Raw genomic sequence first — 25,982 nt, 5'->3', positions numbered from 1 at the left:
TTCCTCCCACATTTCAAAAACATACAGATAGGTTAATTGGTTTCCTCCTAAAATTGGCCCTAGACTGCAGCACATACACTATACAATACATACATCAACATATGATTATAGTAGGGAATTAGATTGTGAGCTCCTTGAGGGACAGTTAGTGACAAGATGATATACTCTGTACAGCGCTGCGGAAGATGTTGGCGCTATATAAATACTAAATAATAATAATAATCATAATAACTGACCTTTCCAACGAAAATTTTACTAGAATAGCTGCATTAATTATGGCAATTGTGGGAGTAATGACATAGGGTTTAATTCATTAATTTTGGCATGGTGAAGCAGCTCAAGTTAAATGAACTTACGCACCCTAAAGATATCAGCGTGAGTTAATAACAGAGCGGGCACACTATGGGTGCTACAGGCAGCGTAGCATGAGCTCCTTAGCAATGGCCGCTCCTTGTGAAGTCCAACGCAATAGTGACGAATCACTACCACGATACTTTACTAGCGGGCTGCTACTACGTTAATTTATGTACTTCACAAGGAGCGGCCATTGCTAAGGAGCATATGCTATGCTGCCTTTAGCGTGCCTGCTCTATAATTAACTTTATCATTAAATTAAATTTAGCACTAAAATTAATTAATCAAGCCCATAGTCTCCTATTCACCCTTAATAAATATGTAAAATCTGGGAGTGTGAACTAATGTTTTAAGATACTGAAGAAATGTCACTACTATCTGTATAAAGCTTTCTTGTTGCAACATTAGTAATATTGTAAAAAAAACATTGGGTGCAGATGATTTCTAATGAGCAATATTTACTTTATTTATTGAGAAAGAAAATGAAAATGGTGAGAGTGCCTTTAAAAAAAATATTGCAAGTCCGCGGGTTATTGCTGATCTTGACTATTTATGTCCGAAATTTTGTCTCTGAAGGTTTATCAACACTGCAAGCTGTGCTGGATTCTGCGGCTGAGAAGAAATGGCAAGTGACAGCAATCAACGTTGGCAACATTAACAATGACAGAAAAGATGAGACATACCGTTCCCTCTTCCAGGATCTGGAAATAAAAAAGGAGAGGAGGGTGATTCTGGACTGTGAGAGGGATAAAGTAAACGATATTGTGGATCAGGTTTGTCATCAGTTTGGTGCTCAGATTTTATACGCTGTTGAGTAAAGTTACAACAAAATCATTCTTTGTACGCTTTCATTTCTCTGACACATTGATAAAATGTCACTGAAGATGATGATAACCACTTATTGGAATGCATAGTAAGGCTGAACCGGGTACTGAGCCAGGCAATATTCTCTGCTGTTCCCATGACAGCTATCCCTTCAGCATCATCCTTTCCTAGAAAAGAAAATATGTCACAGAAGATCAAAAAATATATAAATTAAGTGTTTACAGGAAAACGCCACAGATATGGCATACATCATTGATGTACAAGCCATATCGTAATTTGCGGTAACATTTTATTTATTGAAGTGAACTTTGACACAATTGCCAAATACAATGCAATTTAAAGTACTGTAATATGGAATTGTACAATACAATTCCCTGAGAAAGAAGTGAGAATTAATATTATTACTTATTTATATAGTGCCGTCATCTTCCACAGTGCTTTTACATAGTGTATATTGTCATGTTACTAATTGTCCCTCAGAGGATCTCACAAATTAAAACACATTTTCCAAAATTTTTCAAAAGCTTGGCAGGACCATCAACAGCATAATTGGCTTCTGTGCGGTCACAGTGTCTAAAACAGAGTGACACACAAGCGTAGCTGCATCCATAGAAGTTATAAAATATCATATACCTTTTCTGTTTAAGGTAATTTTAGACATACAATGAAATAGAAACAATTGTGTTCAGCTCAACTTATTTTATGATTTCATGTTATCAAAATTTTGTGTTTTCATTTCAGAAAACTAGGAATCATAAGCTGTTCAAATGTCACTGTCCCTCTCATTACAGAACCTTGGCAGTTGGAAGTATAACCACCAGGAATCATCCCACAATCCTTTCCTTCCTTCCAACACCCAAATAAAACTTTTGCATTATAACTAAAAAAAAAATGACAATTAAAAAAATACACAAATTGTTACATTAGGGACTGACGTTTTTCAATATGTATGTCAAGAGGGTATATTACTGTTATTTTTTAAATTATGTGCTTGTAATTAGTAATGCACACAAAACTGAAAAAAATGCACCTTTATGTCCAAATAAAATATAGACGCCATACATTGTACTAGATAGATATTTTAAATGTTGCAATAACCGAGGCAAATGGGCAAATAAAATGTGTATCCACAGTAGGGTGTTTTATTTTAAAACTATAATGGCCACAACGGAGAAATAATATTTTTTTTATTATTATCATTAAAATGCAGTTAGAATAAAATAATTCTTAGCAAAAAGTGCCACCCAAAGAAAGCCTAATTGGTGGTGAAGAAAAAAAACAAGCTTTAAATCATTGTAGTGTGATAAGTGCGGATAAAGTTATTGGCAGATGAATGGATGCAGCACTGCAATGTGAAAATTGCTCTGGTATTTAAGGGGAAAAACCCTTGGAGGGGAAGTGGTTAAATGAAGTCACATTCTTAACAGCAAGGTGAATATAGAAGAATATAATCAACTGCAAGAGACAGTCAACATTTCTAAACTTTAGTTGTATGCCATATCTACCTAAATATACCAGGTGTGTTTCGTATGGGTGATGGACCAACACAGTTTAAAACACAAAGGTTTATATGCTATTTATTTATTTATTTTCCTGAGTTTTCTCCTAGGAGATATTTTTTCATTTTCTCTTACAAGTAACTTTTCAGGACTTCACAATAAAAAAAGTTGTGAAAAGTAAAAGGTACTACAATATCTACATCATTATTAGTATTTTCTTGCTTGCATGTGTTTTTAAAGGCGTTTTATTTACAAGTTGTGAAAATATCACCTAGGAGAAAAAAGAAGAAAAAGTCAAATCCATAAGGGCCAAAATATCTACTTAGTAACCAGTACACCGTAAGCAATAAATATTTTTATGTAAGTGGCCAACATAAAGTGTACTTCAATTCTGAACATGTTGGCCCACATTAACTTTTTCTCCTGAGTTTTCTACTAAGTGATATTTTCACTCCTTGTCAATAAAATCCCATTTAAACCACCAGCAAGCAATAAAATACTAAAAATAATTTTGAGGCTAGGTTCACAGTGGGACATTGCATTGTGATGCGATGTTAAAGTCGCAAATGTGGTAACACACATTAATGCTGCATTACCGTTGCTTATAGTAGATACAGTGGAGCATACAGGCAATAAAAAGTATGCTTTTATGTATCTGTTAACGTCTATGTTTAGAGGTAACGCACTGCTGCAGTGCATTACCCTAACACTACATTTGCAACGCGACTTTAACGTCGTCGCACTGTGAGCGTTGCATAGGCTTAACATTACAGTGCGTTAACCTGCGTTATAATGACTTCATAACGCAGGACAAGAACGTCCCACTGTGAACGTAGCCTCATAGTATTTTTTACCCACTTTTTGGACCTTTTTAAATTGTAAAGAGCTGAAAAACTATTCTAAAAAGAAGTTAAAAATTATCTCTTAAGAGAAAACTCAGGAGAAAAAGTTAATTGCATATAAGCAAATGTTTTAAATAAAACGGTATTTGCATGTTATCCTCGAAAGCACAATTAACTACATACATTTTCTTTGTTTCATCTAATGTTCCATTCCTCAGATACCTGCCGGTACACTTTCTGCCAGTCTAAAGGCATGTTGACATGTTTGTAGAGCACAAAATATTCCTGAAACAATGCAAGAATCTACATACATTGTATTAAATTATTTTACATTAAGTTAAATGAATTATGAATAATAATAATTTTGTCTTTTTTATAGGTTATTACCATTGGGAAACACGTGAAAGGTTACCATTATATCATAGCCAACCTAGTAAGTAAAATTGTAATACTTTTATTTACTTAGATATAAAAAAAACACAGTAGTTATGAATAAGAAAATAAAAAAATGAATGAGATAATTAATTGCATTTGTAGTACGGATAATTGATAGAACATTAGCATCAAATACATTAGTATTTTTATTTTAAATGATATAGCTTTATTTATAACATTGTATAATTCTGTCATTTTTGCAGATTAGAAACCACATTGTATTTTAAGCTGTAAAACAGAGCAGAGTTAATGACCCTTTGATCTTTCCCTGCAGTAAAACCTAATCTCAAGATCTCTCTCCCTGTTTTTTTGGCAGTTTAAGTTATTCAGAAAACAGGACTGAGTTCTACCAAGTTGGTCAAATTGAGACATATAATTTTGCTGCAGAGCTGTGTCGAAGATTTGGGAGCTGCCATAGGCCGTAATGAGAATTACAGCTATAGCGGCGCTCAGTCAATTATTTTGAATGCAGGCAGCCAAATAGCTCAGAGAAGCTCTTTTGCATAGATTACAACTGAATTGGATTAACTCTTTTTTTCTCTTTTTTTCTTTGCTGCTAATGTTCTATTTGATGTCTGTAGTACACATACAAATCATTATCTCATAAGTTTATTTTCGCTTCAGATTTGCTTTAACCACTTGAGGGCCAGAGGTTTATACCCCCTAGTGACCAGGCCATTTTTTACAATTCGGTACTTTAATGATTTATTGTTTGGTCATACAACTTAGCACCCAAATGAATTTTACCCCCATTTTTTCTCACAAATAGAGCTTTTTTTGGTGGTATTTGATTGCTGCTACAATTTTTTAACCACTTAATGACACACTGACTTATTAAAACGTCCTGCTAGAGCCTCTTAATGGCTCCAGGACGTTTTTATGAGTCAGAAAGTGCTGCTGCCGCTGTGCGCGTGCATGTGCATTCCCGTGCGCGTGCATGTGAAAATAGTGAAAATAAAAACCAACCATGGAAAAAATACACCTTTATTTCCAAATACTATATTGTCACCATACTTTGTACTAGGGACATAATTAAAATCTTGTGATAACCAGGACAAATAGGCAGATAAAATGTGTGGGTGTTATGCACAGTAGCAGTGTTTATATTAAAATTATAGGTGATGAAATTGGAGAAATAGTGTATTTTTTCATTTTTTCCTTGTTCTTCACTTTAAAATGCATAGAAAATAAAGTAATTACTAAAAACAAATATCAACCCCGAAAAGCCCAATTGGTGGTGAAAAAAGGATATAGACCATTTCAGTGTGATTAGTAGTAATTAAGCGATTGGCAAACGAAAGGGATGAGCACTGAAAGATGAAAATCGCTCTTGGCCGTTAGGGTAAAAACCCCTTTGGGATGAAGTGGTTGGTTAATTAATTAATTAATATAAAAGACCTATATTTTGAAAAAAACAAAACTTTTTTTTAAACCTCCCCTCCCCCCCTAAATTTGCCTTAGACTAAGATACATACACTATACTAACATACATAGACATATGGCTATGGCAGGGATTAGATTGTGACAAGACAAGACCAGACAATACCCTGTGCAGCGGTGTGTAAGATGTCAGCACATCTGTTATGTTAGCACATTTAAATACTATTTTTGTGATAAATTATAAAAACAGCCTGCCAGTGCAGATCACTGCCTGGCAGGCTGATTGCTGATGCCTTCCACTTGCACCAGTTTAAAGTCAAGCGCACAAGCACATCAAGCGACAATAAAAGCAGCAGGCACATGCAGAGCAGCTCCAGCAAGATCCCGGACAAGGGCATAAACAATGGCTGTAATAAAAGAAGCGCTCTATAGTGCATTAACCTGTAGCTGACCGCGTCACGCCGATGGGCATGGCCGCGGTGGCAGCCCCAGGACCGCCTGACGCCGATCGGCGTAAAGTCCTGGGGCTCTGTTTTGCAGGAGATCGCATCTCCTGCTTGGTGGGTGGAGCAAAGCTCCGCCTTCAGTCTCTGAGCGGCTGCCGCTCGGGAGACTGTTAGACAGTGTAATCACCGTCTAATCACTGGTACAGCGCTACGATCAGCAGAAGTGCTTTACTGGGGCACAGGAGTGATCGGCTGTCATAGGCTGAAGCCTATGACAGCTGATCACAGGGATTGGCTGGTGGGGGGAATACATTAGTTAAAAAAAGACACCCTTTTTTTTAAATTAAAAAATACCCACAAATAAACAAACAAATAAATAAACATCTGGGGGGGCCATCAGACTCCACCAACAGAGATCTCTGTTGGTGGGGAGAAAAAGGGGGGGGGGATTCACTTGTGTGCTGTGTTGTGTGGCCCTACAGCTTGGCCTTAAAGCTGCAGTGGCCAATTTCTCAAAAAATGGCCTGGTCTTTAGGAGGGTTCAATACAGCAGTCCTCAAGAGGATAAAAGCTATTTATTTTCTGCAGTAAAAGAATAAAACTCACTGGATGGTGATGTAAACAGGCATATAACAATAACAGTAAGCTCCCTTGGGCCTCTCGCACTCCCTTCCATCTCCGTGACCAGCGGTGTGGGTGTCCAGTTGAATGTGGACCCAGAAAACATGGCGAGACCTGTGGGTGGGGCCTATCCACTGCGTGCCAGCAGCATCATGACATGTTTCTGCAAAACTCCACCTTCCTCAAATCCCATCGAACCAGCCACTTATACAGTACCCAGGCTGGTTCCAGCGATCGGCACACCCTCCCCGCACAGCTCCGGTCTTTCTCTATGGGGAGGATAGGGTCTGTGAATGACGTCATGAGAAGACCAGAGTTGTGCGGGGAGGCTGCGCCGATCACTGGAACCAGGCTGGGTTATGTATCGGGGGGATACTGGGCAATCGGGGAGTTGTGCACACTTATACTAGCTAGCCTAGTGCTAGCTAACATCTTATTCAGGGGCGTAACAATAGACCTGTTAAGGGATGCAGCCACAGGGGGGCCCAGGAGCCACTGGGGGCCCCGCCCTGAGAGACTAAGGGTGTGGAGAGAAAAAAAACGTTCTTCTCTCTGCACAATAGTTCTAATGACTGCATCTGCTCAGCCACTGATAAGGAGTCATACAAAGTTTTGCAGACAAAGATTTTTAGACAGTCCCTATTCATTGTGCAGCAGGCTCTTCTGGAAAGTGCCCAGCCCCATCCGGGAGGGGGCCCCATCCAAAATTTCACAGGGGGGCCTAGTGATTTCTAGTTACGCCTCTGATCTTATTCATCCATAGAAACTAATAGTTTTATAGAGGGGAACTCAGGCTAGCAAAACCCTCTGAGCAGCGTCAGGAGGTTAACCTCCCTAGCGGTATTGACGGATATACACGTCAATACTCACCTGCACTGTATACTAGACCCTTGCTTGACACATTTTGGCAAGTTACTGGGAAAAAAAAGTTATGAAGATTAATTGTATCACTTTTTGCACAGAAATCCTGGAGAAATTGAACGTCAGAGAGGTTAAAGGACCACTGTCGCGAAAATCTTAAAATTTAAAATATATGTACACATATACAGATAAGAAGTGTCAAATGTGACATACATTACTTTTCTCCTATGTCGCTGTCACTTACTGTAAGTAGTAGAAATCTGACAGAACTGACAGGTTTTGGACTAGCCCATATTTTCATGGGGGAGTCTCAGGGATTTTTTTTATGTTTCAAAAGCACTTAGTGAATGGCAGTTGCTCTGTCAAACTGCCAAAAAAGTGTACGGTGAGCAGGAGGCTGGACAGCATCTTTATATAAATCTTTTTCAGGGAGTGTCTTTATAAAGAATAAAGGCCATGCTGAGAATCCCCTATAGAGAGATGGACTAGCCCAAAACCTGTTGGTAATGTCAGATTTCAACTACCTACTGTAAGTGCCAGCAACATAGGAGAAAAGTCATTTATGGTTCAAATTACGCTGGAAGAAACTTACTTCTTATTTGTATGTGTTTATATATATTTTACATTTTAAGATTTTCACGCCAGTGGTCCTTTATAGTTCCATCCTACTTTAAACATGCAGTGGCTGCATCTTGATCACTGACATTGTATATTCAGAATGATTTCCTATTTCAAACAGTTTGTTCTGCAACAGTGCCAATACAGGTAGGTGGGAGACAGTTCTTCCTTCCTGCTGTCTTCCCCTTGTGATCCGGCACATGTTGCAAAATGATATGCGCCGGTCACAAGAGGCAGGCAGCGAGATATGAAAACTGGAAGCACGAAACATCCAGAACAGCGCGAGATACCAATGTTGTTATAGTGCAGGGGACCCGGGGAGCATGTCAAAGGGGAACGTTGGGGGCTTCTGGCAGTGTGGCGGGTCCAGCACCACCTTTATCGAAGTGCCAACCCCCCAGGACAGCGTAGGATGGAGTGAGTGAGGTAGGGAGGAAGAACAATAATGTTGGCCAGCACAAGATGATGGGGACTCTGTAAGGTTGTTGTATACACGGTAGATTCTTGGCAGAGGTGGGCCCAAATGGTTGCCTCAACCTAGAACAATCTAAGGCATGTATGAGCTACGTACACACAGATACGGTTACCACATGTGTGTATGCACATTTAGATAAGACAATATGCTTTAATATGCTTTAATAAACAAAGATTATCTTTACCGAAAAAAAATGATTTTCAAGGTTTTGTGATATTACTGCGGCGCATTGTTTTATGACATCACAGCTGCTTTAACAAGTGTAGTTTCATTTTCAGTGAATGAAAGTGCAGACTTGACCATAAAATCACGGCTGTCTATGATGCACAAATATCATAGTAGGAAATATTTCATGCCAAGATCTGTCTCAGTGATTTATTAGGTACTCCACTATTCTTGGCATATATTACCCACTGCAGATGAGCCTGCTAGGGAAGCTCGCTAAAATGTGTGGCCTCCGGCTCAGTCAGCATTGCACCATGTTATGCACAATGTAAACTACTAGAAAGTGTAAAAAGCATCTGAATGGCCAAATATTTGTCTAAAAATGGACACATTTGTTAAACCAGTAGGCTATGTTAAAGGACCACTATCATGGAAAATTGTAAAATGTAAAATGCATATAAACACATATAAAAAAGAAGTATGTTTCTCCCAGAGTAAAATGAGCTATAAATTACTTTTCTCCTATGTGGCTGTCGCTTACAAAAGTTAGTAGAATAATTACAGAACTGACAGTTTTTTGACTAGTTGATCTCTTCATTGAAGGTTCTAAGTATGTCATTCATTCTTTAGAAAAGCACTATCTGGAAAGGATCTATGTTAAGATGCAGCCCATATTACCTGTTTCATGCTTTGACCAAGTACAGGGAATTTTTGAATTTATAACCATCACTGATAATTTGCCAAACCACAGTGAGTGGAGAGCAATACTTCACTTGATAGATATAGGAAGACATGAATGCTATGTCTGCAGGGGCATAGCAATAGGGGGTGCAGTGGTAGTGACCACATCGGGGCCCCAAAGGGCCACCCTCTATCACAGTATTAGCTCTCTATTGGTCCTGTGCTGGTAATAATCACTTCTATAGTTGATTTGAATAGTAGTAATCCTTAACACACTATTCCCCATCCCCTTCTTGCACCTCTGAATCTGTGGATGTCCTTGGCAGGTTTTGGTGTGCCATATCAATTGTTATTTATAGAGTGCTTGGGGGAGCCCCATGTAAAACTTGCAACGGGGCCCATAGCTCCTTAGCTACGCCACCTTATGTCTGACATCCCCAGGCAGAAAAAGGATCAGATCAGTGAAAATCCACTTTCATTTTGATTAACATGAGGTCACATAATATACCTCATTTGCAGGGGTGCAGCTAAGGTTTTGGTGGCCCCAAGCAGCCGATGACTTGAGGCCCCCCTCCTCTGAAGCTAGCGGCGCGTTAAGACCAGCAGCTTAACTCTTTGCCATCGGGTATCTATGGAAACAGGACGCCAGCGGCGGCGGAGACATAGAAGAAGAGAGAGCGGCCCGCCGACAAGAGGAGAGCGCAGCGAGGAGTCTACACAGGAGTGAGTTTGCATAAGTATAATGGGGGACCACCCGGGGCTGCGCAGAGGTGAGGTCGGTGGCCACCAGCAACAGAGCGAGGCCCCTGTAAAGTGAGGCCCAAAGCAGGGGTTGGCCTTGCTTGTACGTTGGTGTCGCCCCTGCTCATTTGATAACAAACACAATGCAATTCATGTCTGTGGGGGCGAAGAGGAGCATTTACTCCCCATAGGATTTATTCTTTTAACCCTTGAAGTGCAAGACAGACTGTTGCCTAGAGCAACTTGTACCTTGATAAAGGGGCCCTATGTGGCTTTTATATTGCAAGAAACAATAAAGAAAGTTTATGGATGTGCTAGCTAGTGCATACTTTGACGTTTGGTTTGAAGAGTGGTGTCATCCCCTTTTTTTTAGTTTCAGTGCTCTCCACATTAACTCAAGTTTAATCCTAAAGTGAGTGCAAGGAAAAAATCCTAGATATAGATGACCCGTTTCCTGGCTGTAATGGTGACCAGTCATGAAAATACCACACACAGTCAGTGTTGCCTTGGGAGTTGTCATGAGCACATGGGTATGCGCATTCCCCTGCCCAAGAGTGCCTGCATGCATACAAGGGCCCACAGGCACACGTACAGATGCAGGTGCGATCATGCACAGTGGCCATGTAGGTAAGAAGACATGAGACTCATGCCCTGGCGTGGATAAGAATAAGAAAAAAAGACGTGAGTCTTAGTTTAAATTCACTTTAAATCAGATGTTTCCTTTAGTTCATCATAATGTAGTTTTTACATTTTTTATGTGGGGTAGATTGCCACTGACCAGCAAAGGGTAGCATTTGGAGATAGGAAACTATATAGACCACATTCACCTTATCCTGTACCTGGCAATACTCATGGAAGTGGGGGGATGTCTTAAATAGAGAAACAGCATAAGGAACTTGACTGAAGCTGTAATACTTCTCCATTTTATTGACATGCATACTTTAATTTCCTGGCTGGAGAGATTCAGTCAATAAATGTCGTTATTCTGCTAAAGGATAAAAAGCTATTTTTGAGTAAAGGTCACTTTCTCACCTAATGACATATAGTAGACTGTAATAAATCATTCAGGATACCCATTTACCTGAATAATGCTTCTTATATGTACAGGATATAGTGCTGAATGTTGATATCTCAGTGATGTTTAGCCTAGGCTATGATGTCATGCAGCCTTCTGCCTCAACCCTCTGGGAAATCATGTGATGTTCCTGAAAACTTCACATAAGAAAAGAAAATTCCACAGTGATTTACTTTGCCAGCAGTAAAGGTGCCGGCATCTCTGATAGGTGTATGAATGTAAATCAGGGTGAGGTAAGATTTTACAGGGGAAGCATTCACTTAATACTTTATAAATGAATATTGCAAACATTAAGCATTACGTTATATATAGTTAAGTGTAAGTCTGAGTTAAAACTAAAGAAAATGTTTCTTTACACTTAAAAAAGTGAAAAAAAATGACTCCAACCTGTGGTTAAACCGTGCGGCTGACCTACATCGAAAACCATTGTTAAAATGAGAGTTGAAAGGTCTGTTTCCACCCATCCTTATATACTGTATGTGTTACTGTAGTTTTTGTAAATATTGAGTTTAGGCCATGAATACCAACATCCTATATAATAACGTCCCTGTCCTTCTGCATTGTGCCTGGTGAGCATGGGCATTATTGGCCTAACGCCATTATTGTTTACTAGTTTATTAACATTTAATGATAAATCATTTGCAATTGTTTATCTGCTATTAATGTTTGCCTAAACTGCAAAGCTCTACGACAATGTAATGTTTATCTTTTTTTTTTTTTGCTTTTAATGTTCCCTGAGAGAATCTGTTTTATTTATTGAAATTCCCCAGTCTGAATAGGAATAATCAAAATACATATCTAATAAATGAATGTTTTTCAACCAGGGCTTTACAGATGGAGATTTATCAAAGATTCAGTTTGGAGGAGCGAATGTGTCAGGATTTCAAATAGTAGACTATGATGATCCAGCCGTTGCCAAATTTATACAACGTTGGTCAACGCTAGAGGAGAAGGAATACCCTGGAGCTCACACAACTACAATTAAGGTAACATAAGTCTATGTGTTTACGAAATAAGATAGACCTGATTTTACCTGGCATTCCAACACGCTTCATAACAGTTAAAATCAATATATGTGGCCATAGATTTTACCTAGAAAAAAGCACATACTCCCAACATGTTACGTGTTATTCCTGCTGGATTTAGTATAAGTAGAAGCATACACTTCAGAAACAGTAATACATTGTTAATAGGTTATATTTACATCCCTAAATACTGCCAAGACCGTAAGTATAGATGGATAATAGAAGGAGTCCAAAGACATAGCCATGGGTTACTCTAACAGTGAGGGGCATTGGTAGTAGGGGAGACTAAAATTTGCAACTCTGAACGATAGAAGGAAAACCAGTAGAGAGCAAGGCCTTGAATGCACAAAAAGGAGAATTTTGAGAAACAGAGGATGGTTCACTGTGTCAAAAGCTGAGGACAGATCGAGAAAGATAAGAATAAAGTAGAAACCTTTCTGTTTAGCCATCAAAAAGTTATTGATCACTTTGATCAGTGCTGTTTCTATTGAGTGAAGGGGTGCAATCTATGTTGGAGGAGATCTAAGAGGCAATTAGAGGTGAGGTGACATACCAAGTCTGAGTAAGTATATTGGCAATCTAGTATACATATTTGAGATTTCAGACACACAGTTAAAGGGATACTGTAGGGGGGTCGGGGGAAAATGAGCTGAACTTACCCGGGGCTTCTAATGGTCCCCCGCAGACATCCTGTGTTGGCACAGCCACTCCCCAATGCTCTGGCCCCGCCTCCGGTTCACTTCTGGAATTTCTGACTTTAAAGTCAGAAAACCACTGCGCCTGCGTTGCCGTGTCCTCGCTCCCGCTGATGTCACCAGGAGTGTACTGCGCAGACACAGACCATACTGGGCCTGCGCTGTGCGCTCTTGATGACATCAGCGGGATCGAGGACATGGCAACGCAGGCGCAGTGGTCTTCTGACTTTAAAGTCAGAAATTCCAGAAGTGAACCGGAGGCGGGGCCGGAGCATCGGTGAGCGGCTGCGCGGGCACAGGATGTCTGCGGGGGACCATTAGAAGCCCCGGGTAAGTTCAGCTCATTTTCCCCCGACCCCCCTACAGTATCCCTTTAATTGTGTAATTTGTCTGGATTGTTCTAGTGGCACATTATGTCCGTTTGACGTTGTTTATCTGTACCTAATGTCATTATTTCTGGGAGAATAGTGTATTTATTCATTAGGAGTTTCATTGTTTTCTAGATTGCAATCATTGGTTGGTTCAGTTTTGATCTACTTTGATCCACTTTAATGTTAGAGCACCAGATTACATCTTTTACCTACAAATGATCTCCTACATCCCTTTTGGAAACAGGAATTGCCTGTGCAGCTGCTACACAGGTTTGCCATACGCACAAATGCACCCCGATACCTTCATGAATGCAGAATTTTGGGCTGTTAATAAGCCAGATGATCTTCTACTTCAGCCCAGTGGATGTAATGTCCATGATTTCCAAGAAGAAGGTAACATTTTGATCCTTAAAGTGATTCCGAGCTGTAGCCATGCGAACCCTCCCGCACATGCGCATTACCAGGGAGCTTGCCACTCCGGCTTACTGCGCATGCACGGGTGGGCTGTGTCGGCTATTGCGCGGCCACCCTGGAGGGAGAAGAGCTTTGGCTCAGGTACTCTTTAAGGCTATGTTTACAATGGGCATTGCGCTACATTTCCTATAAAAGCAAGAACACAATGGAGTGGGAAAGTAACGCTACACAATATCTGTCCATTGCATGGCATACAGTCAATGAAAAGTATGCCTCACTGTCACTTAACATGTGCATGTTGTGACAACAAACTGCATGCACTGTGTTGGAATGCCACACAAGGTTAAACCACACAGCGCCTGCTGCACTGTGAATGTCACATAGGTGGCACTGCAGAGTTATAATGCACTCATTGTATCACAACACAATGCACCACTGTGAACAAGACTCTTGAACGTGAACGAGACTGTGAACTTGAATCGGTACTTCTGAGAAACTCAATTTTACTCAGTAATGACTTGTTTGCAACTAACCTAATCAGTTGGGAGATGTTCCTGTTTTTTCACATTGCACAACTCAACATTTTTGATAAATTAAAGATATTAGAGTTTGAACATTTGTTATGTTATCTTTGTACAACTTTCAGTTCAGTGTAGGGTTTAACGACTTTCTAATCGTATTCTGGTTTATTTACATTTTACACAGGATCTTAACTTTTTTTTTTTTTAGTAACGCAGTATACTTTAGTATGAGTGCAATTTTAGTACAATTATATTGGTAAAATGAGAACATTACCAGCCCACAGTGGTCTGCCATGTCAGCTCATGTCAGTCACAATGTATTATGTTTCTTCTTTGTAAAATGAGCTTTGTATTTATATCTGTTGGTGTGGAAACAAATCACACATTTCTATTCATATTCATGTTGACTGTGTTACTGCCTGCAAGCGCAGTGCACCAAGCTGACCATGGGACATTCTACACGTCCTAGTTTTCTAAGAAACACAATAACTGACTTAAATGCTTCTTTGGCAGGATTTTCCACTCCACTGCTCGTGAGTTGTTCACTGACAATAAGATAATAATGATTTTTGGGTGGAATTTTTATGTAACTTACTGTACAGTTTATGCTATCTATACTCTATTAATATACTGTGTATATACTGTGTATGAAACGTATGATAAAAATATTGGGTTTTCAATATCTGACTCCTTTCATTTTAAATGTATAAACTTACATTAATTTTATTTTATTATTTTATTTTTTAATATGCTAGAAATCTCATGTATTGATTTAGCCGAAAATTACCCCTCAATGCTGACATGTCAATGGGCCCCTATGGCAGAGCCTGAAAAAATGCATTGTTTGTGGTGAATGGGTATTTCTATGGGCGCCTATGGCGGACCCTGATTCATACATAGTAACACCATACTTAGTAACACATAGTGCAGGTAGTGGGTGACACATAGTGCAGGTAATGGGTGGCGACTGGGTGACAGATAGTGGGTGGCTGGTAGAGACAGGTAGTGGGTCGTGGCTTGCTGAAAGATAGTGGGTGGCCGGTAGAGACAGGTAATGGGTGGTGGCTGGGTGACAGACATTTTAGGAAGAGGATAGTGACAGGTAGTGGCTGGTGGCTGGGTGACAGATAGTGCAGGTAGCGGGTAGTGACAGACAGTGGCTGGTGGCTGGATGCAGGTAGTGACAGATAGTGGGTGAAATATAGAGGCAGGTAACAGATGATGCATAGCAGACAGTAGTTGGCATGAACTTACCTCTCCCTGTTGGTAGCGGGTGGAAGGATTTGCAGGAATTCCATATGGTCATGTGTCAGTGCCAGGCAGACTAACAGCTTCATACTTAGCACACTCCTCTTTGCATATCACAGCCCCGCTCTCATGTGCATCTGGTGGGGCCTCTTTCCCCAGGCTTGTAGTTGATGCAAAGTGGGTTTCTCTTTCCCTTTACTGCTCATACACATATAGGAGGTGGAACCCAGTTCTCCTACCCTTCACCCAACAATAGCCAAAAAAGCAGTAGGGGGTGGAGTTAGCAGCCAACTAGCATGCCGATGGAGCTGCTGCAGGTACCATGCCACGGGAGGCAGAAGGGCGCCCTTTGTACTTTCCGGCACTCTAGGCAAAAGCCTGGAATAGATGTCCCTAGAAATGACACTGGCTGGGAGCCAAGTCACAAAAGAGGGTGCCACCATTCGCTCTCAATACAACATAAGTCCACAACAAATGGGGGTGCAGTCTTATAATTATTGAAATACTAATAGGGGGCATTACAATGAACAGAGCTTCTATAATGAAGATGGTTCTAATGATGTGCAGGTTTGGAGGGCAGGGCCCAGCAATTAATAATGAACTGATTTGACCACTATTAAGGAACTAGAAAGAAGAAGGTAGGGTAGTATTGTTTATATCATAAAGTGTAAGGGGAGCACTATAATAGGGGGTGTTATATTGGGTGCAGCTAGAAAGCTATGGTGCACATTGTTAATGGCTATGTACTCTTTTGGTGACCTCCCCTTGTTTGGTACGCTTCTGACTATAGGCTTTACAGAAGTCTTATAATCTGTGAGTCTGCAGGTTTTTGCAGATATGAACACTGGTTCAACAGTGTGATTCTTTATATTAACTAGAGTAGTCGAGTGAGAAGTGACTGAGCATTCCTTCATGCTCCCTCTAGAGAATAATTGGGAACATCATGCAGAAGTTAATTGGAAATCAAGACGTGGAGGTTTGCATATGTCAGAATGGCATTCTAGTTGATCATTTTAAAATAACACAGTTGACAATTTCCTTTAATTTTGTATATACAGTATACATCAGCGCTGACCTTTGATGCTGTTCAAGTGATGACAGAGGCCTTCCGTAACTTACGGAAACAGAGGATTGAGATCTCCAGGAGGGGTAATGCTGGTGACTGTTTAGCTAATCCAGCAGTGCCATGGGGACATGGAGTGGAAATAGAGAGAGCGTTGAAACAGGTAAAGCAAGCATAGCAATTGTGATTTTTTCCTGTCAAAAGAAAAGCCAGTAGGAGCCCTTGCAGTGCTATCTTGAGTTAAGAGAAATGTGCATTTCCAGGGTGAATATAATGTGTTTTACTGATAAAAGCCCATTTCAGTGCTGTCTTTCTGTTATCTCTGACATGAGAGGCTGCAATAAACTTTGCAGTCTATGGAGAGGTGACATAGGAGGTGACTTACTAAAGGACATGGTCAGACATCTGAATCTTTAGACAGCAATCATATGCAAAAATGTTCCTCTTTTTGTTTGATTTGTATACATCTGTTTGGATGTTTGGTGTGCACAAAATCAACTATACTGCTCGTTGCTACATTTTTCTTGAATTGCTCTGCATTACAATATTTGTTTACATCACATTATACCAACAAACAGTGGACGGCCATAGGAAATGATGGGCATCTATAGCAGGATGATCTAAGGGCATACATGAAAAAAAGGTGCCCGGAAGGGTGCAGGGGATTGCCACTGCTAGAATATCTCTACAATCAGCAATATTCTACTGCTTAATTCCGATTGTAAAATTTTGGTAATGTTTAACAATAGTTTACTATGGTATACCTAACTCTACTCTCACACAGAACCCTTTCTCTACCAATGCCTCACCAAAACCCTCCTGGTGGTGCCTAACCCTAGGACTACCCACGTGGTGCATAATCCTAAGACCCCCCTGGTGGTGCCTAACCCTAAAACTCCCCTTTGTGGTGCCTAACCTCAACCCCCCCTCGGTAGAGTCTAACCTTAAGACCCAGTGGTGCCTAACCCTAAGACCCTGCCCCAGTGGTGCCTAACCCTAAACCCCCCCAGTGGTGCCTCAACCTACACACTTTCTAAACCTTAACCTCCTCTCTGCCACAAAGCCACAATATGCTGCAAAGAAGTTGAATTTTGCTGCCCAGTGGTGCCCGATTAGCAGCAGACAAGGTAAACTTCGGAGCCCGCAGGCACCTAATAGCATGGCGGGCACCTGGGCCTTGCAGAAATGCAAGTTGTAGCATTGCATACCGTGCATTCTGCACTCGCTATGCAATGCTGCAATTTGCCTTTTCTCAAGCCCCCAGTGCAAAGCTATCAGGTGCATCCGGGTGCCGAAATGTACCTTTCTTTGCCGCAATTTGTAGACGCCGCCATGCGCCCAAATTCCCGTTCTTTGCCGCAAAGCCTGGCTTTTATAATAAGCGCCTATGGCTGTGCTGGTTTTTTTCCATAAGGACTCCTGTGCCCTTTTTTCCCGTTTCGCCCCCTATGGTGGTAGCACAGACTCTGCTTCACAGGGACTGCACTGTGAGCTGGTAAGTGCGTTTCTAGAACTTTGTCTAGAGCATTAGATGAAGGGCCTGACTTATTAAGCTAATTGCAGATTGATTTTTATGGACAAAGCAGGAAGCTCATTTTCCTGAAACATGTAATTTGGCCGTCTGCAGTGCTATGGTAAAATAGTCGCCACATAGACTGCAATGTTAACTGCGGCTGAAGCATCTCACAGAGGGGACTTTGGGCAACTGTGGTGCCACACAATTGTCTTTTTTAGGCAATGCGAATAGTGCCGGAAATTATTTTTGCAGCCAAAGTGTGGCAGATACTGTATAAGCAAGAATAACGGTAGGAGGGCAGTTAGGGTTAGGCATTGATAGAGGGTGGGTTCAACAGTTCTTTATTGTATTACTCATTCATTTCCCAATTCTAGAATATTGGTAATTTTACTGTTATTCTACTAGCATCTACTGTATCCCTGATGCCCAAATTACTGCAGCACCCTTTTTACATGTATACGTTCCTGCTCTTCAGGTGAGCTGCAGTGATATACAGGAAAAGCACATGTGGCTCAATTTAAAGTGGGATGAAACCCAGCATTTCTTCTTTACTCTAAAAAATTATTTACAGCATATTATATACAACCAGCATTTTTTTTTTACTAGAACAGCATTCAAAGAATTACACACAGGACTTGAAAGTTTAGTGCAGAGAAATCTGCACGCATCCGAAAGTGTAGATGATGTGATCTTGTGTTTACTTAAATGTATCAAGTGAGGAATGTGACACATTCTCTGACTGTGCCGAAGCTCCTGGACACAGAGAGAAACTCAAAGCATCCCTGCCTTCAATACATAATGAATAAAACCAGTTATTAATAAAATGCAAAGTCAGCTCTTAAAGCAAAAAACTGTACTTTTGGGAACTTGTCATTTCTAAATTAATAATAATACTTATGCCCAAATGCAAATATGATAACCGTATGGCATAAAAAAAGTAGGAAAACATGTTTTATTGAATATTATGTCAGGGTTTTATACTATGGAAATGATGCATGTGCATGCTAGTTTCTGTATTCATTGTCAGCCATTGCATTAGCCAGTGGGCAGGTTGCTTGCAGCAGTCATCAAATACCCATGTGCTGGCGGCGCTGGCCATGCAATGTGATCCCAGTTTTTGACAGCACTTTGCATGCCTCTGCAGTATCTCCAGCAGCATAGTGCAGGTCCACTGCTTGAATTTTGTGCATCTGCACAGCTTTTTGTTGTATAGTGAATATATGATTGCGGGCTTGTCTTTTAATGTCGTCTTTTAATGAGCCTCAAGCAATATTTGCATTGTTCCAAAGAAGGACAATAATTAATTTGTTGAATTAAAATAAGTAAACCCAACAACCAAGATCATTTGAAAACACTGCAAACTTAAAAGGGCACGGCTATCTCCCCTATTGATTTTTGTGGATGTACAGAAATCATGGCCCACACAGTATTCAATTGGTGCCCGCTATAATAGCAGCTACAATTGTAGCTGCTATCTTTTTTCTATGTGTAGCTGCTGTTTCTAGCCACTATTTGTAGCTGTTATTTTAAATGTATAGCGGCTGCAATTTGTAGCTGCTATTTGTCGCTGCAGAAAATAAGGGTTAGGCACCACCAGGGGCGTGGTTAAGTGTTAGGCACCTCCAGGGGAGGTTAAGGGTTAGGCACCACCAAGGGGGAGTTAAGGCACCACCAGGGGAGGGTCCTGTGTGAGAGTAGGGAGAGGTTAGGTCATAGTATAATATTGGTAAATATTATTAATATAATAAATATAAATAATATATAATATTACCAATATTTTATTCGATCAATGGCATAAAATATCGGTAACAGTACCGATATTCTATTACCGCTATCTTGCGCCCTTTTCAACTTGTGGCTTTTTCAAATGTATGCCAAACATCCCCCCTGCATCCTTATAGTTAGGAAGCGCTAGATGCAAGAAGTTAAATGAATGAACACTTTGCAACAATTTAGAAGCTTCATAAATACCTTAATGTTACTGTTCCTGTTTAGTATTAAAGTTGCGATAAAGTTTCCAAAAATTTGAATTTTGCATTTTTATACATATAGTATTAGTGCACAGACAACGGTGTTTAGAATGGTATAGGGAAGGATTTCATAAAGCCTGTATTTGCTAAACACGCCAGCAATGTGTGAAGAAAAATAAAAAAAAAGATTTTCTGTTGATGCCAGAACACCCACATACCCCTGGTGATTCTTTGCCAATAAAACCAATAGGACTGGGAAAGCACTTCAAGTTTTCAGTTCAATTCCAGTTCATTTTGACTCTGACAGTGAGAAGCTGTGGATATTTAAGAGTGAGCTTTTCATGTTGAAGCCTTTCCTTGGGATTTTATTTCTTTATTCCTTGTATTACGCTCAAATTACTTAAAGAATCACAAGTTAATGCAGCCTGCCACAATCCCATTTAAAACTTTAAGTATGATTGAATAACTAGAATGCCAGTTTTCCCTTTTCATGTAGTGAAAATGTGTCTGTCTGAAGTATAGCTCATTTGGTCTCACAAATGTTAGTTCTAAAATGAACTTTCTACCCGATGTTCTGAAAGGCCCACATAAAAAGTTTGGAAATGGTAATAACATCAGTCTATTTTTTGTGGAGGTGGAGCGTGGGTAGGAATAGATAGAGCAGTCAAGGGTAACACCATTTTACTGTCAGAGCCGACATCAGAAGAATTGTCATCCACTTCCTATTTTTCTTGTGGGAATCACAGCACTAAGGATAAATCTCAACCAGGCAACCACAAATAAACTGTTGCAGCAAGTTTCCTCATGTCCTGTTCCAGTCATAGTGGTCACAAAAGACAGAAACACAGAAGTTTGTTTTCTTAAAACAGAAGGTATTTGTGATTATTCAGGTTGGAGTTAGCATATGAGGTCTCCCACAATGCATCTCTGCTGAATATGCTAATCATCTCTGTTCTCCCTGATAGCTAAACAAAATATTACTGAGCCAAACTAATCCAACATGCATACAGACTGTTGTGGATTGCAAAGGGCCCAAGTGTCACAATTTCCCTGTGGCAGTACCGCTTTGAAGCCTCCCTCACACTATCACGCGGCAAGGTGCAATTGTCACGGAGAGGAGACTCTCACTCCTCTCCGTGGACTATTCCCGCCCTCCGTTGCAGAACAGGAGAATCTGGCCAATAGCAGCAGCAGCAGCTTCCCAACAGCCAATGCTGTTGCTGCTGTGGCCATCTAAGAAGAGGAGGGAGGGGCGTATTTTAAAAGAATCCCCGTGCTGTATTGGAGAGGTTTGCACTGTGCAGAGGCAGATGATTCAATGCCTGATGACCTGTGCAGAGTGCTGCTGAGATCCCCGGGGATTTGAGACACAGACAGCCTGTGTTTATCTCCACCTGTGTGCTGCAGACCAAGAGGAGATAAGAACTGGATGAGCTGGATGAGCTGCCTGATAACAATGCTTTTCACACATTGCTGCCGGTGAGTGATTGATATTAGGGAAACACACTGTCACTGAACTCGGGGGAGGGGGCTTTCAGTCATCCGATGACATGGCTCTGCATGTCATTTCCCTGCTCAGGATTGCCCCTTTCCATTACAGTGCAAGACATGAAAGTATACAGAGCAATGGCATTGTGAACCCTGATACAGTAAGAGATTGTGTAGTACCAAGGCTCACAATACCATTGCTCTACATACTTTGTACGTTTTCAACCTGCATTTATTCGTTTTTCTATTGCTGAATGTGATTTTGTGGAAAGCCCGATTGGATCCTCATCAGGGCATTGCATGGATTAATATGGCTCTATTATACTGTGGGACACCTCAGCGCTCACTCCAACCTGAATAATTGCAAATACTTTCTGTTTTAAAAAGGCACAATTCTGTTTTGCATAGCATTATAGTAAGGAGGCTTACCACTTTATAATAGTTTGATTTAAAATAGAAACTGATTAAAGTGAATCCGAGTCAAAAACATGCCTAAAAAAGAAATACTTACCTAATCAGAGGGAAGCGTCTGGATCCTGTAGAGGCTTCCCATGGTGTCCTCCAGTCCACCCACAGATCCTACAGAGATTTCGGACAAGGGCTTGTCAAAAATCTGATCAGGACCGTGCTTCTCTTTAGGCATGAGCACGGCCATACGGCGCCTGCACAAGTACAGCCATATTTGTGCAGTAAGTCTGAGCAACTCATGCCATAAGAGTAGCGTGCATCAATTTTTCCATAATAAGTCCAGTGGTCAACGTGGGAAGACTTTCCTCTACTTAGGTAAGTATTTAATTTTTCAGCTGAGGTTAGCCTCAGGTTTAATTTAAAGAAGAATTTCAGTAAAAATAATGTAATTAAAAAAGTGCTTCATTTTTACAATAATTATGTATAAATGATTTAGTCAGTGTTTGCCCATTGTAAAATATTTTAAATCCCTGATTTACATTCTGATATTTATTACATGGTGACATTTTTACTGTTGGCAGGTGATGTAGCTGCTGCATGCTTTTTTGGTAGTTGGAAACAGCTGTAAACAGCTATTTCCCACAATGCAACAAGGTTCACAGACAGGAAACTGCCAGGAGTACCACGGTCCTCCGAGTTTCTTGTGGGAGGGGTTTCACCACAGTATCAGTCATACAGTGCCCCCTGAGGGTCTGTTTGTGAAAAGGAATAGATTTCTCATGTAAAAGGGGGTATCGTATCAACTACTGATTGGGATGAAGTTGAATTCTTGATCGGAGTTTCTCTTTAAGCATCAAGAAGAGTTTCCTTTTATTTTCCAAAGATACACCTAATAACCTTTCCCTTCACCAATCAGTGTCTGCTTATGACTTTGCTGATTGGGTAAGGGTGTGGGAATCCCCAGCCTACTATTAGATACAACAGCCCGGATTTCACACAATGCAAAATCGCACTGCAAAACACAAAATATGTAGTGCTATGGGTGTGCCATGATCTTGGAAAGCATTGTAATGTGTGCATCGACTTTTTTATGTGTTTGACAAAAATGACAGCATGCATTGACAATCACAAGCTACTGTAAAAAAAACAAACCATAAAAATGCATAAAATCGTGTGCAAGAAATAGTTTTCATTTCCTGCTGACACAAGTGTGAACCCTTTCTAGGAGTGGACAAAAGTTGACCTTGAAAGAAGGAGGTAGCTGAACTTGGTGTACATAAAGCTCTGTATTGTGAATCAAACTACAGTGCACTGCTGACTATTTAAACACAACAGGGGGCTTTGGATGATTAATAGAAATGTATAATTGTCTATGTTTGTTTTATTAGTTTATTAGGTTCAGTTTCATTTTTAGAACACCTCTTAAAGTGGCCACTAATGATACAATTTGCTGAATGATCACTTGCAAATTATTCTTTTTATGAACAATTGTAAATGATCGTTTGGGACCACTAATAGACAAACATCTCCTAACCAATCAGATTAGATTAATGAAATTGATGCGAATTTCAGTTCGATACCATCAATCTGGTCTGATTGGTTAGGAGATTTTTGTCCATTAGTGGTCCCAAACGATCATTTACGATCGTTCATAAGAAGAATCATTCGTAATCGATCGTTAGGCAAATTGTATCATTATTGATCACCTTTAGTTTGATTGGTAAGTTGTCTAGCTAGAACAGATTCTTGCTGTACAGTAAAGTGGTATATGGTATAACTGTGCAGTCCATCATAAACAAGTACTTTATGAACACAGTAATGATTTTTTGTTGTTGTTTATTTCCAATAGGTCCAAGTAGATGGCTTGACAGGAAATATAAAATTTGATCAAAATGGTAAAAGAGTAAATTATACAATCAACATCATGGAACTAAAAAGCAATGGTCCTCGTAAGGTAACTCACAGAGATTGAATAACATTTTGTGGTTTATTTATCATTGAAATCAGTCAGTTATTTACAATTTGCCATTGCTCATTGCAAGATACTTGCCACAGTACCTTCATACAGGGGCGTAACTAGAGGGGTGCAGCTCCTACAATCGCTGAATGCCCAAAGCTGTAAGGGGACTCCAACTACTAACCTTCCCTTCCTCCGATACAGGGGACTATACTTCAGGTCAGGTGTTTCTGTGGCGTCACTTTTTATGGTTGTGAAGATCATGGTGGCTACACTTGTTTTATGACCCTTGTAAGATGGGCTGCAAGGCTGTAAAGGGCACCAAGTGGAGACAAGGGAAGGGGTGTGACATTTGGGGGCCTGCATCAATTGTAGTTACGCCACTGGCTTTATAGCAATCTTCTGTGCATATGTTATAAAGCTGTGAACGCAGTTAGGTATCAAGAGCATAATATAGTATTTATTTGTCTCTCATTATTACAAACAAGAAGATTTTCATGCCAAAGATGTAGGCCTCCACTATTTGGTCATGAGTCATATGTTGCTGTTGTGTAATTTTTAGAGCTGCATGTGTAAGAACTCTATTCCACTAAGAAATGCAATTACGATCATGCTGCAATGCGATCGCATTTCTTTCTATTTCCACTACTGCAATTCTGCCAGGATCTGACAGGTGTGGTTGCGGTGTGGTTACAATTCTGATTTCCGACGAGAGCTAAAAAAAAACAGGCAGGAAAATATTTGGAATTGCCGAATCCTGAAAAAAATTGCATAGCAGTGTGATTGCACTGAGTTCGAAAATCTGGGCATAGGTCATATAACATGATCAGTATTTTGTTGTTTGAAACAAAACTGTTGGCAAATATGCACATTTTATCCTTTTTGAGGTATAGGAAGCAAATACGTTTGGAAAATGTCCATGTCAATGTAAAGTCTTGATGTTGATGTTAATGTAAAGTCTTGATGTCCATGTCAATATAAATATCTTAATGATTATAAAGAAATAAAAATGACACCAAGGGCCATATTCTATTGCTGAACTCGCCAGCGCTAAGCACTGGCGAGTTCTTAACTTAGGCGATGGGGGCATCGCCTAATCTTACTAAACTTTAGACGCCCCCAGGCGGAAAAGAACTCGCTTGGGCGATATAATCGCCCAGCGAGTTCTTAACACGTAATCCAATTACCCTCATCATGTCTCCGGGAAGCGATGCTTCCCGGCAGACATGAGCGTTAGCTTAGACCTGCAAAAAGCAGGTCTAAACCAGCTAACGCACGTCGCTGCCGCAGCATCTGTGGGTCTCCTTTAATAAGGAGACCCCCAGAGCTCCCCGTCGGGTCACTGCACACTTTAGAAGCCCCCACGCAGCTCTGCTAAGGCTCCCCTGTCATTATAAATACCTCCACCGATCACCCGACGCCTCTCGCCGCAAAATCCGTCACGTAATTACAGTGTATCTAGCACTGTAATTACTGTCTGCATAGGAGCCCGGGCAAAGCATCTTTAAACTGTCTGAGCCATTTTATTGGTTCAGGCAGCGGACCAATGGGCAGCCCTGGCTGCAGATTCAAAGATGCTTTGCCCGGGCTCCTATGCGGACAGTAATTACAGTGTTAGATACACTGTAATTACGTGACGGATTTTGCGGCGAAAGGCGTCGGGTGATCGGCGGAGGTATTTATAATGACAGGGGAGCCTTAGCAGAGCTGCGTGGGGGCTTCTAAAGTGTGTGGTGACCCGACGGGGAGCTCTGGGGGTCTCCTTATTAAAGGAGACCCCCAGATGCTGTGGCGGAAGATGGCGGCGATGTTCGGCAGGCGAGTGTGCATGTGTGGGGAGTGACGCCGTGGTGCTAATGGACAGCACCACAGCGTAAACCTCACTCCACATCGCTCGGTAAAAGGGAGCATCGCTCAGGCTTTCGCCTGAGTAATGCTCCCTAACGATCGGCCATCGTGCGAAGGATATGGGCAATAGGATTTGCCGGTAATCCTCGCGCGATGGCAAGGTGATAAGTAGCTCGCATCTGCAAGCTACTTATCACCTTGAATAGGATATGGCCCCAAGAATGAAATGCAAGCATACAGAGATTCCTGCTCTAATATGCATATTTAAACATTTTGAATAAAACAATTTAAAAAAAATGCATATTTGGACCCAAACATAGTTGAATGCTGATCTCGCTCCCGTCCTCTCCTCAATATTGGTGGGTGAGGTAAGTTATTATAGTAATGGGGAGCTGGAGAGACTGGGCCATCTTGGTGTAAAGTGAACCTGTCAGCACTTG

The 25,982-nt window shown here is 40.7% G+C and overlaps 1 protein-coding gene across 5 annotated transcripts in view; it reads left to right on the top strand.

Moving 5' to 3' along the window:
• GRIA2 (glutamate ionotropic receptor AMPA type subunit 2) overlaps positions 1-25,982 on the top strand; it is a 217,320-nt gene that overhangs the window by 106,731 nt on the left and 84,607 nt on the right. For all 5 annotated transcript variants that reach the window (XM_068278876.1, XM_068278874.1, XM_068278875.1 and 2 more), the window contains exons 4-8: positions 931-1,127; positions 3,900-3,953; positions 11,843-12,004; positions 16,351-16,518; positions 23,587-23,691. In XM_068278876.1, the coding sequence (XP_068134977.1) occupies positions 931-1,127; positions 3,900-3,953; positions 11,843-12,004; positions 16,351-16,518; positions 23,587-23,691 (686 nt within the window). The remainder of the gene's footprint in view (positions 1-930; positions 1,128-3,899; positions 3,954-11,842; positions 12,005-16,350; positions 16,519-23,586; positions 23,692-25,982) is intronic.

This window comes from Hyperolius riggenbachi, chromosome 1 (genome assembly GCF_040937935.1).
Source record: "Hyperolius riggenbachi isolate aHypRig1 chromosome 1, aHypRig1.pri, whole genome shotgun sequence".
Classification (NCBI taxonomy): Eukaryota; Metazoa; Chordata; class Amphibia; order Anura; family Hyperoliidae; genus Hyperolius; species Hyperolius riggenbachi.
This window is presented reverse-complemented; position numbering and strand designations above follow the sequence as displayed.